The following is a 14,027-nucleotide window of genomic DNA, read 5'->3' as shown; positions in this document are numbered from 1 at the left end:
TCTGTATCACCAAGTTTTTGTACAACGGGTTCCCTATTGCGTGAAGCTTCGTACGATAGGCAGCCTGTCGCCAGATTCACCCACAACTCGCAGTTCACTGAAACTCTCAAGCAAGTTCAAAAAATAACTCATACCACTATGTGATGCCGACTAGTGTTGGATCCGGATAGATTATGATCGGATTTCACTTTTATCATTGCTTTTTGCCGTCGTCGTTGGTTGATGATTCAAGAGTGGAAAGCTGCCTTTAGTTTGACGAAATGGGAGAAAGAAAGTTGCTTTTGTTTTGTAAAGAAGGGTAATTTGGGGAGAAAAGTGCGTGTGTTTGGCTAATGTTGATAGAAAAAAGTTGAGAGAGTTAATTGTGAAAATAGCAAAAGTTTTATGGTTATTTTTATAAATTTCCCCAAATTATTTGCAATGTTGCACCAGCTTGTACGAAAAGTACTTGTCCTATTTGTAAATAAAAGTTTTCTGGTACTATTCATTAGCGTAGAGACAAACAAGAGAGTAAAAACACCCAAAACACTACTAAAACAAGATCTCGTCAACTGGCTTGATCATATTTGTGGGGCTGATTCTACGATTGCGAAATCCCTTTAATAATGCCCTAAGCTGTTGCATGATCATTCAGTAGCCTGCACATGGTGGGCACAAATTAAAGCCACCTTTTCGCGGCCAAAATGATAGCGCATATTTAGACTGTGCATGAAAGATTGGATTTACTGTCATCTGTAACGCACTTATATTATCATAAAACATGAAGGAAAGGAAAGTTAGCCATGTGAGCTCAGCTGTTGTGGAAGCAAGTGATCTACACTTGAGACAATGGGCTGCTTCTTAGAACACCATCCTCACGCACCCAAAAGTTAGAGGAGGCCAAAACAAGATAACCAATAAAGCATCAGGAAACACAGAAATCATACATTCATGACAGAACTACACTAAATAACAATAAGGGGAAATAATTTTCAATACTTACCAAGATCATCATCGCACGAGTAGAGCGAAGGAAAAACCTCTCAATACCCGACGGAATTTAACTACATCTCATGGGTAGAGTAACCTAACTCTCAATATACATGCGCAGAGTTTACGGGGGAGGTTACATATATGGTAACTGGCAATCACATCTCATGGCTCAATCAAACATATAATATGTGTACATGTAATTATAACGTGATATTAAAACATATATCAAACACAAATATTTCACGAAATACATAATAATATTAGTAGTATCCACTCACAAATCATGTTTCACTCCAGGGTTCGTTGGGGCTCCCATGAGTTCCGGAATTCTCGAGTTTCTCCTAAAATACAGGATTTAAAAATTAACTATTAGAACTTGTATAAAAATTGATATGTATCACAAAAACTGTAACATAACTGTTCAAACTTCATACATCTATTACCACTAATTCATTAGCTATTAATCTAACTGTTCAATTTCATTTCCTGTAACGTTCCCTCTCAATTCATCTTTTAAATTTCTTTTCCCACTCTCGGCTTCTTCATTTCATTTACTTCTTTTCTTCTTTTTCTTTTCTTTTCTCTTCTCTTTTTCTCTCGGTTTTTCTTCTTTTTCTTCTTTATCTCACTTCAAAAAATGATGCAAAATGAGAGCTGCTTTCAATTCCTTCAAATTATATATGGCCACCGACTCAGGCACACAAATGAAGCATACAGGTGAAGTAAGCATGCGCCTTGCATGAAGTTGGTAGCTTGCTGTTGCTTTCATAATTAGTTGTGTTTAGCTTATAAAAAAGCGGTGAAACATGCACATGCATTACACATGTAGTCGATCGTGTAGGTCATGTAGTCATGTAGGTCATGTGAGTAATGTAGTTGTGTAGGTCATGTAAAAAAATATAGTCGTGTAAGTAATGTAATCGTGTAAATCATGTGATCATGTAGGTTGTTTAAGACATGTAGGTCGTGTAGTTATTATATCTAAAATTTGATACTATTATTTTTATTGTATCAACAGTTGTGGTTTTGGTATGCGCGCGTATTCTCTTCGACGTATATAGATTAAACAAAATGACAAGTATAGATTCAAAGGTTTTAAGGCTAAAGGGATTATGATACCACAATCAAGAATATATGCAGAATTAATGGAGACGATATCTCAAGTTGCTTGGATGAGCAACTATTAGTTACTGATTCAGTAATAGGAGATAATGCTCTAGCTACTGTAAAATTAATACAAACTTACAATACTAGTCCAATTAACATAAACTTTTCTAGATTTGAAGTACGCTTACAAAAGTTTAGTATCATAAGTACAACTCATTCAAATAAATAGCAAGTTAGTTTTTCTCCAAAAGTAACGGCTTGTCATGACAAAAACTTTCAGCTAGTTGCTTTCGATAGAAAGAGACGTGTGTCTTAGTGCAATAGGTTTGAATGTCTTCCCCACATGCAAGTGTCTCAAAATAACGTAAAACAAACACACCGCAATCTCTGCTGAGAATTTTAGAAAATAGTTGATTACATGCTGAATAAGTAACTAAAATAGTATAATATAAATTCGTAGCACAAATTAAGTCTTCAAAATAATAAATTATTCTTATCGATTAAGAATAATGGCAAAAGTCATGTAATTTTGAGGTTGTGTACTCGTGCAATCATGTACTACAAGAAGACGTGTAATGCATGGCTGAAGGTCATGTAATACACAACTAAAGTCGTGAAGGTTGTATAATACACAATTGAAGGTCATGTAATACTACAGTAAGTCATGTAATAAACGATTGAGGGTTGTGTATTATATGAAGCCATGTGTATTACACAACCTTGAGTAGTGTATTACACAACCTTGACTGGTGTATTACACGACTTTGCATGATCAAACTCTAATCAATACAATCCATCAAACTTTCACCATTTTCATGAAGCGAAATAGTTGTAAAGGTTGTTTTTCAATATGTTATGAGAGACCCACAACAAATTTAATATATTCCTTCGACATAAAATCCTAAATTTTTTAGTTTTCCATAAGTTTCAAAACTCTATCAAGTAATTAGAAGAAGGAAATTGATTATTTACCTAAAGAAGACAGATTCCGACAATTGTGCAGTAATGAATCAGCTTCTAACGATTGTGCAACAATGAATCAGCTTTTATCCTTCTCCAAACTCCAACACTTCTCCTTCTCAATAAGAGTTGTGTATAAGTCATGTATGTGCTTGTTAGCATTTTGAGTTGAGGATACTTTAGTAATTTCATGCGAGTTTTTAGAGGACATTCATGAAAATTTCGGTAAATTCTATTTATAGGATATTCAGATAATTTTTTTAAAAAAAATGGGGCGTACCTGCTGCAATTTTTGAATATACTGTTGGTCAATTGAAATGATGGGTTATAAAATGAGAACCTAGACCACGTGTTGAAGAGCGCTTCAACATACAATTATGATTCTGTCCAATTATTATTTCCACCAGATAACTAAAGGAGTAGACAATTTGACATATAATGTACCATACAATAAATTCATGAACTGTCATTTATAACAATTTAATTATTATTATTAATAATAAACCATTACGCATCACTCTTCAAGAAAAAGAATCAGCTGAGAACAAAACAAATAAACCTCACCAATTCCACAAAATTATGCATTACTCTTCAAGAAAAAGATCTGTACATGAAGCTAAAATCTGCCTAAACACGAAAGCTCTCAGATTCATACCATAGAAAAATTTCCCCAAATTTCTCTTTTTTTTTTGTAATTTTTTTTAAGGAAATAAACTGAATGAATCCCATGGTAAAATATTTGGTGAGTCTGTGAGACTATAATAATACAGAATGTACATCAATCAAAAATCTATACAGAAAGTTACATTATCTTTTCTTTTCATTTCTGATCTAAGGTTGTCCTCCGAAGGCTTCAAAAACAGCGACGACGCTGCAATTCCTACATCTATCGATGATCATAATCGATAAATTGAATTGGAAGCAGCATTACGGAACACCTACAACCCATCAATCCAAAAAATGATCTGCGGCTGCATCTGCTGATTCAGCAACTTGAGCTGCTTCAGCAATTCTGAGTGCCATTGTTGCTTTGTAAGTTGCCAAATCAGCATTTTGCATGAGCAGCTGAGCTCTTTGGCGTTTCAGGACTGCTTCTTCCAAGGATCTTTTTGCTGAGGCTTTAGCTTCCTCAACTCTGCGCATGGCATTCTGTTCTTCCAAGGCGTCTTGCTGGGTTACAACCTCTGCATATTGATAACAGAAGATTAGATACATTTAGTCAACAAACAACAAAACAGAAGTTCAGTATTTTTTTGAACCAAAAATTATCCACCAGAGAGGCCAAAAAGGTGAAGTTAGAACAACACCTTAGAGGAAATGAGGAATTGCCTAAAATACACATTTGCAATGAACAATATCCACTGGCCATTTATACATGACTCAAATTATTAATTCAACACATTTACAAATAAGTATTTTGGTCTTTTATATATACATGATTCAAACCACCATTATTAATTCAACACCACCTTTGACTTGACATGACAAATAAAACTTTATAACTACTCGAGAGTACTTTTACCAAATGCACCAAACTGTGAAAAACCAACATGTAGTGACACTAAAACTTATAGATTACATAGCACATGCATAAAAGACGTACAGAGAATGCAATGAACAAACCTGGCAAGAGAACCACTGGTGGTTTGCCTCTTCCAGGTTGGCTTGCCTGTCGCTTGAATGATCTTCTCTTACGTAGAGCAGGCTTTGGAATTAGTGAAGGTTTTTTAGGTTGGCGACCCTGATAGAAAGGAATAACCAGGTTGATCAGATGAGCCAACCAACAGTGCAGCAAGAACAACACCACGAGCCTCAATTGAACACACAAGCAGAATAAGGTAAGATGGGGTAAAAGGGCATGCCATAATATAACATATTACACCATTATTTTGGGCTTGTAGCCTATTTGCAAGATGAACCAAGAAAGCTACAGGAAGGAGCTATTCAAATTGGAGGATTGTATCTTTCCAGTACTTTGCAGCTACATAATTTAGTTCTCTGCTTAAGGATTTTCACAAACAGTCCACATTTAACTATTTCAATGAGGAGCTAAGTTTTCAACTCAAAACAAATGTTATTAAACATACACAAAAACCTATAATTTTCAGTTGTAACTTATGAAGTTAAGAACATTGAATCACCTGAACAAGTATAAAAACAGAGTAATTTACCAGTGAATAAAAAAGGATTACTCTTAACAATTTACTAGACTTCGAATATTCATGTAAGTGACTAAACATTGTTCACTGACAAAAGAATCAAAGAACTGAAATCAGAGGGAATACAATAGAGCCAGCAAAGCATAACCACAGGTCAATGCAAATGAAAAGACATGCTGCTGACTTTTTTATGAATAAAATCATCAATACACAAATAATAATTACTATGACAATGAAATAGTACAAATTTGGTAACTTTCAGTTAAAAAATTATGTCAGAACATCCTAAAATCAAGAGAGACAACTATAGATTAACATTGCTAGAGTTAAGGGAACTCCTAGATATAAACTGAACACCAATAAACCAGAAGAGACATGTTGCCAATAGAGGATGCAAATTAAATAACATAACAAGTCTTTACCTGGAAAACCCTAAGCAGTGCAGCGCGTTTCTGCTTCCGTTTCTGTTTCCAATGATTATACACAGCTAGTACTACTTCCTTCCGACCTAGCTCCAAACAAAGATTAACCGCTGCTTCCTCATTAGAGTAATCATCAGGACTACAAAAGTAAGCCTTCTCAAAGGCATCAACTATCAACTCAAAAGTATCCTCTGAAACATGTTCGTGAAGTTCATTTTCTGTAACAAACTCATTATTGAACTTCTTTAGCCATTCTTCATCTTCAGAATCCATATCATAGTTTGCAGTCCTCTTTGCCAAAGCTCTTGACACCTCATCAACATTTACAGAGATGTATGAATCGGGTCGGCAAAATGGAACAGTATTACTATCCTCATATCCTAACACCTCATATACCCCAGGAATGGGTATAACCTTAGAAACGGAAACCTGTGCATTTCGATCAGAACACTCCTTATAAAGATCCTTGAAATTGAGCCAATCTTGTCTGTTGGAAAATTCGAGTTTCCAATTATCATCCCCAGCCCATAAAATAGCATGGGTGAAGCGGTTAAAGGACGAGGGTCTCATAATTCTCTGGGCCTTGAACGAGTATCTTGTTTCTCCATCTTTCTTGACTACAAGGTGCCACTCCTTTGAATGAGACATTTCTAAAATGACATTGGCTCCTTCTACCCTGCAACATCTGTCTGATTCCATAACCAATATGCTCACACAGCAGCAAGATCGATCCAAGTCTAGCATCAATGAATCCACAGTAGAACTAACTTCTTTAATGCTCAGAACAGAACTATGCTGCAGTGAACTCCTAAGCTTGCTCTTGGACACTGCAGAAGATGAAGGGATGCTACTTTTCCTACAACTAGTTAAATCAGAAACTAAGGCTCCACTAGCTTTCTGTGAGCCAATCAGAGAAGGGTTCCTAGCTCTCCTCCTCCTCAACGAACTCCTCCTCTTCTGAATTGCACGAGAATTCAGTGAACTTCTATACTGCACATTGCGTGCAGCTAATTTGGAAGATCTAACAGAAGGATGTAACGCCACTTTATTGACACTGTTATCAACTACAGGCGTCACGGTTTTAGACTCACATACATAATCTACATCTTCCTCCTCAGAAGAATCGTCCTCAGAAGCTGAACTATTTACAGAAGGTGGACGCATGAATCTAACAAGCATACAGTGATGAATATACATAAAACAAGACGGAACAGCAGAAAAATCCAGAGAAAACATTGGAATGAGTTGCATGGTCCCAAAAATCCGGCACATTCCAGTGCGAGCAATGGGAGGATCCTGATACAAGATCGACCAAAGAAAGGCACAAATAAATATACTAAGCATAAATCTCAACAATGCATTTCAATAACACCTAAAAGTACAAACAAGCCTATTCATGTTAACCACATTGAATTGGTTACATAAACACCAATGCATACTGCAATTCAATAAAGATACAATCTTTTACATCCATACTGCAATTCAAGAACAAAAAACAAAACATACCCACGAAAAACGAATTCCACGCAAAGAGAAAACTCCAGAAATGGTCTCCGAAAGCAAAAAGGAAGCAAGCCGAGGCAGCTCCACAGTTGCCCTTCTCATGCATCCCAAAACAGAACTCAAAAAGGAAACTAAAAACCCACTAGAAGAACTCTCCAAACCAACACCAAACACACTAAAAGGCACTATCTTTTCACTCTTCTTCCTTCTTTGCCTGCGAGAAAACTGTATCCCATACTTCTTCTTCTCCAAAATCTTACTTTTTTCACCATCATTTCGCTTCCTTTTTCTACTATACACTATTCCATACATCAAATCCGCACCTTTCAATTCTTCCTTCACTTTCTTGCACATTTTCACTTCTTTTTTCTCATCATTATTCGCATAGACCTTCAGGTCATCTAAGTGAGCAGCCCACCCATTGGGCTTACACTTGGGCCCACCTGGCCCACCATTCTTTTTATTAATCACAGGGTGGTGATACCAATCGTCCCCATAATTAGTCCTCCTGAGCTTGCCATCACCTGAATCAGGCCATAAACGACGGCCTGACCGCAAAACGCGGGCCCCATCAACCCCTTTGACCACCCCGAACACCCTTGTCGTCCTTCTCATACCCACCGAAGGCATTGCCGTTCGGCTCTCAGTAAACCCAATTCCTGACCCGATCTTCTTTACACGTAGTCGACTCACTGGAGATTTTTATTTTATTTATTTATTTATTTTACACGGAAACAAAAAAAATCCGACACCGACCCAGATAAAAACTAACAATTTAACTCATAAATAATCATAAAACAACGTCCCATAACATGGGATACATCTAATAAAAACCAGGAATTGAACAAGAACATAAGTTAAGAAACTGAGATCTGTTCAATAGAGGGGGAACAGAGATCGATTTAGGATTGTGGGTTTCACGTACGTGTTGTGTTGGGGAAACAGACAGAGAGGGAGAGTGGGTTTGTGGATGTGGGTGTGGGTTTGTGAAGAAGAGGGTGGTGGCGGGCTAGGGTTTATGATGAAAACCACTACGCCGACTGATGAGAGCCGTTAGATTGGGAAATTGACGGTTGAGATTTGTTTTTGAGATGGGGTTCGCTGGATACAATAAAACGATAGTCTCCTAGTGGGGGTATTTTTTTTCTTTCTCTATTGTTTTTTCCCCCCTTTTAGTCTTTTTGTTAGCTCTTTTTAGGTGAGAGGATATTTTCGGATACGGCGTCAAAAGTCTGAGGGTCTGTGAAAAGACAAAATCGGGCTTGTACGTGATGGGAGACGTATAGTGGATTTGTACTGCGGGTCGATACTTTATGGGAAGGGTAGTTATGGAATTACGTAGTGATCGAGGGTAAAAGGCGGCGACTATTTCTCCGGTAAATTTGCAAACTAAAAGGCCAGCGCTCGGCTGTAAATTTTGAATCAGTAAAAATTATAATAACATATGGACTTTTTTTTTACTAAAAAAAAAAAAAACATATGGACTTTTTAAAAAAAAAAAAACTTATTTTGTAAAAAAATCTTATTTTGTTAGATACTTTTCAGTAAGAAACTTTATTTTGTAAAATTAGATTTAATTTTTTTAAAAAAAATAAATACAACTCAGTCACCTCTCATTATGTGAGTAGAGTTTCACTCTAAATTAATAAATCATATTAACAATAACTACATTAATGAGTATTATATAGGTCACTCGAGGTTTAAATACAAAATTTAATTTTTTTGTAAAAATGTGTAAGACGTAAGAGGATTTAAATTCAAAATTAGAGTTTGTTTGGTATAATTTTTTATATGATTTTTTTTTTTTGCAGTTTAATTAAACATAACTTAATTAAACAATACAATCTCGTTTTCCTCTTCTCGTTTCTGCATACTAACTAGGCAAACTCGAGTTATTTTATTATTAAAATTTTTACTCACTAAAATAAAAATAACAAAAAAAAAAATGGCACTTATAACCAACTTCCAAAAAAAAATGGAAGAAAAAATGTGACTAGTTTTTCAAAAGTCAAAAAAAAAAAAATTAAACAACTTTTTCAAGCACTAAACATTAAAATAGGAAAAACAAAGTGAGCGTGGCTCTTGTTTCTCTCATTAGAGTTTAGAAACAATATATTAGATACCTAAATGTTACATTATTTGTCCTTTCTAACCCACAAATTAAAAATTTTCGGATTCATTTTTAAATCCGAGGAACTAGAGTTGACATTGATAAATTTTTTTATCTTTTTTACATTGTTTACATATATTTTCTTTTCGACATATATATTTATATGTGTGTGTATATACATTGTGTGTGTATATACACAATATATATACACACACACATACATACATACATTCGTTTATATAGAAGTGTATATCTGCTTTTCCCTTTTGGATAGGTTTATATATATATATATATATATATAGAAGTGTATATCTGCTTTTCCCTTTTGGATTGGTTTTTGACGTAGATTTGTTACGCAGCTCTTTTAATACCTCATTTTGAAATTAGTTGAGGCTCAACTAATGGTTCTTATCTGGCCATTTGTCTGCTTGCTGTTTTAGACCAAATTTATGCCACGTGTGATTTTACTTGTGATTGTGAATCCCAAACATTTAATTCTACGTCAAGTCATCAACCGTAATACTTGTCATACTCACCACAAAAGGTTCTTTCTCTCGTGACGTATCATTTTCTAAAAGAAAAAAAATAAATTGTTTTAATTATATCGTGTCAAATTAGATGCGGAAAATAACATCTCCACTCTCAATATTTGAGAAAATATCATCAGCGCCCTTAAATTTAAAAAAAAAAAGACACCCTCTTTTAATTATAAAGCTTTTTTTTAAAGAAAAATTATCTTTAAAATTTTAAGTAAATAAAATATTATATAAATAATGTAATCTACTGCATAGACTAATAATATTAGAACATTTTAATATTTAAATAAGTTTAAATATGTAAATTGGGATCCGGCTACGGTATCACAGTGGTACCGTGCCACTTATTTTGTTTTTTATGACTGTGTTATTATAAATTTTCATATAACCTCCTTCATTCATTTTTATTTAAGCTTTGCTTTACAAATATTAAGTTAATTTCTACTACATCCATATAAATATTTTAGTTATCACCTTATATTATTTATTATTTATAAATTTTTATTCTATATTATACCTATATCACAATACCCCACTCTTTATAATTTTGAGATTAAATAATTAACAAGGAAAAGAATTGGATCGACCCGAACTTGTAAACCCAACCCGAATTCCATTTTCATTTCCGGCCACTCCACCAGCCAAGGTTGGTACCAATCGAAAGATCGTGCGACGCCGGTCATTTCTATGTCATCCTTGTAGCAAAAAGAACCGGGTCAAACCGAACCCGCAAACTCGACCCGCATGCCTTTTCAGTTTCCGACCACTCCACCGGCCAAGGTTGGTACCGATCGGAAGCTCGTGCGATGCCGGTTATCTCCATGCCATCCTTGTCGCCGGAAAGCGTTCGAAAAGCTGCCAATCGAAGCCGTGAAAAGCCGCTTCAATTCGCCACGATTTTGCCGGTTTCCGGTGACGCCACCACCTGGATTTTGTTCCCCCACAATTCCCTCTGTCTTTTACGACCAGCCACAGCCACTGGAGGAGCTGATTTGCCGTTGATCGGCCGTTGAAGGATTCACGGGTTTGGGAGAAATTAACTTAATATTTGTGAAATAAAGTTTAAATAGAAATGAATGAAAGGGGTTATATGAAAATTTACAATAACACAGTCATAAAAAACAAAAGAAGTGGCACGATACCACTGTGGTACCGTAGCCAGATCTTGTAAATTGTTGTGTATATTTTAATAATACATTTGTATTTAGTGTAGAGATTTTAAAATATTTACGTTAAATAGATTTTAAAATTAAAAATTCTCACATATTAGTAATGTAAAAATTATTATTTCAAAATATATTCACAATAATTTTAAATTTTAATACATTTATTTTAATATTATGTTTCTATTTATTATAAAATTTACTTTAGTATAATAAAATATATCTAATAAATTGTAAAATATTAAAATATTAAAATATTTTTAAATATTGAATTTGTTTTAAAATGTATATGCCATTATATTTGTTTTAATATTATATTTCTATTTATTATAAAACATTAGAGTCAATTTTTTTGGGATAATATAGATGAGGTTAAAAAGGAATCTTAGTGTCCCTTTTTGGAAATTTAGGAGTGTTGATAACCATTTTCCCAAACTTTAGAGGTGTAGATATTCTTTTCCCACTTAGATATAAAATGTTTTTTATGAATAATACTTAAATTTCGTTTATTCATATTTTCTAAAAAAATTAGAGAGTTTCTCTTTTTTCCTTCACATATCACCCACGCTCTTTGCAATTTTTTAACCTATTTTAATTTTTACCATTCTCCTTCCAATTGATAAAAAAAATTTAATTATCTTGACTTAAACTTCTGCTTACATTTAGACTATCAATCTTTGGTTGACTTTAATTCCCATTACCATTGGTTATTATTTTCTTTACTTTTTCATTAGCTAGTGGCATGCATTTAATGTTGGGATTATATGCTCTTTTGAAGCATATTAATTTATTTTTTGATTAATAAAATATTTGAGATATTTTCAATTGCATAAATATATATTGATGAAGGTCCGTTTAATCATATTATATGTATTTATGTGATCATTACATGGATTCACAGAAAACATAAATACAAGTTATCTTATGATTAAATAAATTAAGTTCGCAGTTGATAGAGATGGCAAAACCCCGGGCCGGGTCCGGGTATTGCCATGACCGGACCCTGCCCGGATGCAACCGGTCCGGGCCGGGTTTTAATTCGGGTACCCAGATTTTATATTTTTTAATATTTTATGTGTATATATTTTTTATTTTTTGATAATTTTATAAGTTTTAAATTTATTTCAATAAAATTTGACATGAAAATATAAACTTTAAGTGTTTAAAACTTTATATATTATAATAAATAAGTCAAATAAATATAAAATATTTAAAATAATATATATTTTATAATTTTTTTAATAAAATCCGGGTTCCGGGTTTATCAAGTGATGCCCAAGACCGACCCGGCTTCATACCCGGGCCGGGTAATACCCGGCCCGTAACACCCGGGTACGGTCCGGGTCCGGACCGGGCAGGTATTTTTGCCACCTCTAGCAGTTGATAAATAAAGTTGGGCGCTCTATTTATATTTAGACTATAGTAAATTCATTAAATGATTTGTCTTAATCATATTGATGAAGGTCCGTTTAATCATATTATATGTATTTATGTGATCATTACATGGATTCACAGAAAACATAAATACAAGTTATCTTATGATTAAATAAATTAAGTTCGCAGTTGATAAATAAAGTTGGGCGCTCTATTTATATTTAGACTATAGTAAATTCATTAAATGATTTGTCTTAATCATGTATGAATTTACTAATGTAGTTTGACTACATTGAGTTGGATCACATATGAGATTTAATTAACGTTGAAATGATTGTCAGACTTATTAAATCTTATATGCATTGATTTTACTGTAATCTTAATCTTGAGTTAGTTATAATTTCATGATTGTAATTGTTATTCCATTTGAGTTACCGATGGGCACGACACGCACTTAGAGTCAAAATTATATGGTATCTTGGTGGGAGCAATTATGAATATTGGAGTTATAGATTAACAATATAGAATTTGTACAACACATCTCTTGATGTGTTTTCGGCACTTCATCATAGAATTCTTTGGCCATAGTGTGTCAACATATATTATTATGTTGGAAACTGATCATTAGAGAAAATCAGTAAGTATCAAGGAATAAGATGTAATTAAATCGATTGGACAGTTGAGATATCGATTTAATTAACGATGTGGTACAAAAGATTATGCAGTAAAGAAATCGATGTGGCTTGGGACGAATTATTATTCGAGCATACAATTATGGAGGTAAGTTCCAATCTTTTAGTGGAGTAGATTTGGAATTAAATAATTGAGATAGTTTAATTACAGACCTAATTATTATAATCACTATTGTATGTTCCCAAATGATCCCCAGGTTAGTTCATTTAATTGACTGCACCACTATTGGATTAATAAGCAAGATAACTAACTATTTATGTTAAAAGCCTAAATATATTATTTAGTGGGAGACTCCATGTAATGTACTTGTATCTAAGGGGCCTTGTGTTATTTTACAAGGTGAGCCCCTATGACAAGAAAAAAGTAACTTTACTTTTGGTTTATTATTTTTAATTTAAATCAAACTTTATTTAATAGAATTAAATAATATAAAAAAATGGAGCCTAGGGTTTCCATTTGATAGAAATATAAAAGGGCTTTTTTTCTCCCAAAAGAGAGGAGAGCAGCCACTTTATACAGATTAGAGAAAAAAAATTTTCTCTCTATTGTTGAGAGAAAATTTTTCTTGTGCTAGTTGCTTTAGTGGTGATAAAGGCGCCTACACGTCAGGTGCATATCAAACTTGAGTCATAGTCTGGAAAATTATTTGGTGGCGGATCGTGATCTAACAGAAGTGGTGGTGACGAATCGTGATCTGGGAGCCTAAATCACTTCAGCGGAAAAAGCCAAATTAAATTTTTAAGATACGATTTCTAAATTACAAATTTTTATATATTGTATGAAAGCGATCCTAAAAGTTTTTATAAAAAATTTAAAAACTGATTTTTATTCCAACATTTAATCATCTCATTTTTTCGGTGGAGGATTTAGAATCATATATTTCCCGGGGTCAAGGGCTCTATAAAAGAAACAAACGAAAGAATGCACCATGTTGTAACCGAATTATTTATAAAGCTGCTTACTTTAAAATCCAACCAAAATAGATTATTTATAAGCTATTGCAATCTCAAACTTAATTATGAGAGAGA

General features: G+C 33.8%; 1 protein-coding gene across 2 annotated transcripts; it reads right to left on the bottom strand.

Moving 5' to 3' along the window:
• Window positions 1–3,593: 3,593 nt before the first annotated feature.
• Window positions 3,594–8,278, bottom strand: LOC18044260. 2 transcript variants are annotated; one of them, XM_006436593.2, is made up of 4 exons: window positions 7,127–8,278; window positions 5,621–6,916; window positions 4,663–4,780; window positions 3,594–4,223 (listed from the first exon to the last, which is right to left on the bottom strand). In XM_006436593.2, exons 1-4 carry the CDS (start codon window positions 7,751–7,753, stop codon window positions 3,988–3,990), a joined length of 2,277 nt encoding a protein of 758 aa, XP_006436656.1. In that variant the 5' UTR covers window positions 7,754–8,278; the 3' UTR covers window positions 3,594–3,987. The 2 variants fall into 2 exon arrangements, with proteins under 2 accessions (XP_006436656.1, XP_024041598.1); XM_024185830.1 differs by lacking the exon at window positions 4,663–4,780 and having other exon boundaries at window positions 4,133–4,223.
• Window positions 8,279–14,027: the final 5,749 nt, after the last annotated feature.

Source organism: Citrus clementina, unplaced genomic scaffold (genome assembly GCF_000493195.1).
Source record: "Citrus clementina cultivar Clemenules unplaced genomic scaffold, Citrus_clementina_v1.0 scaffold_4, whole genome shotgun sequence".
NCBI classification, from domain to species: domain Eukaryota; kingdom Viridiplantae; phylum Streptophyta; class Magnoliopsida; order Sapindales; family Rutaceae; genus Citrus; species Citrus x clementina.
Note: the sequence above shows the minus strand (reverse complement) of the source record. Positions and strands in the feature narration are given on the sequence as shown.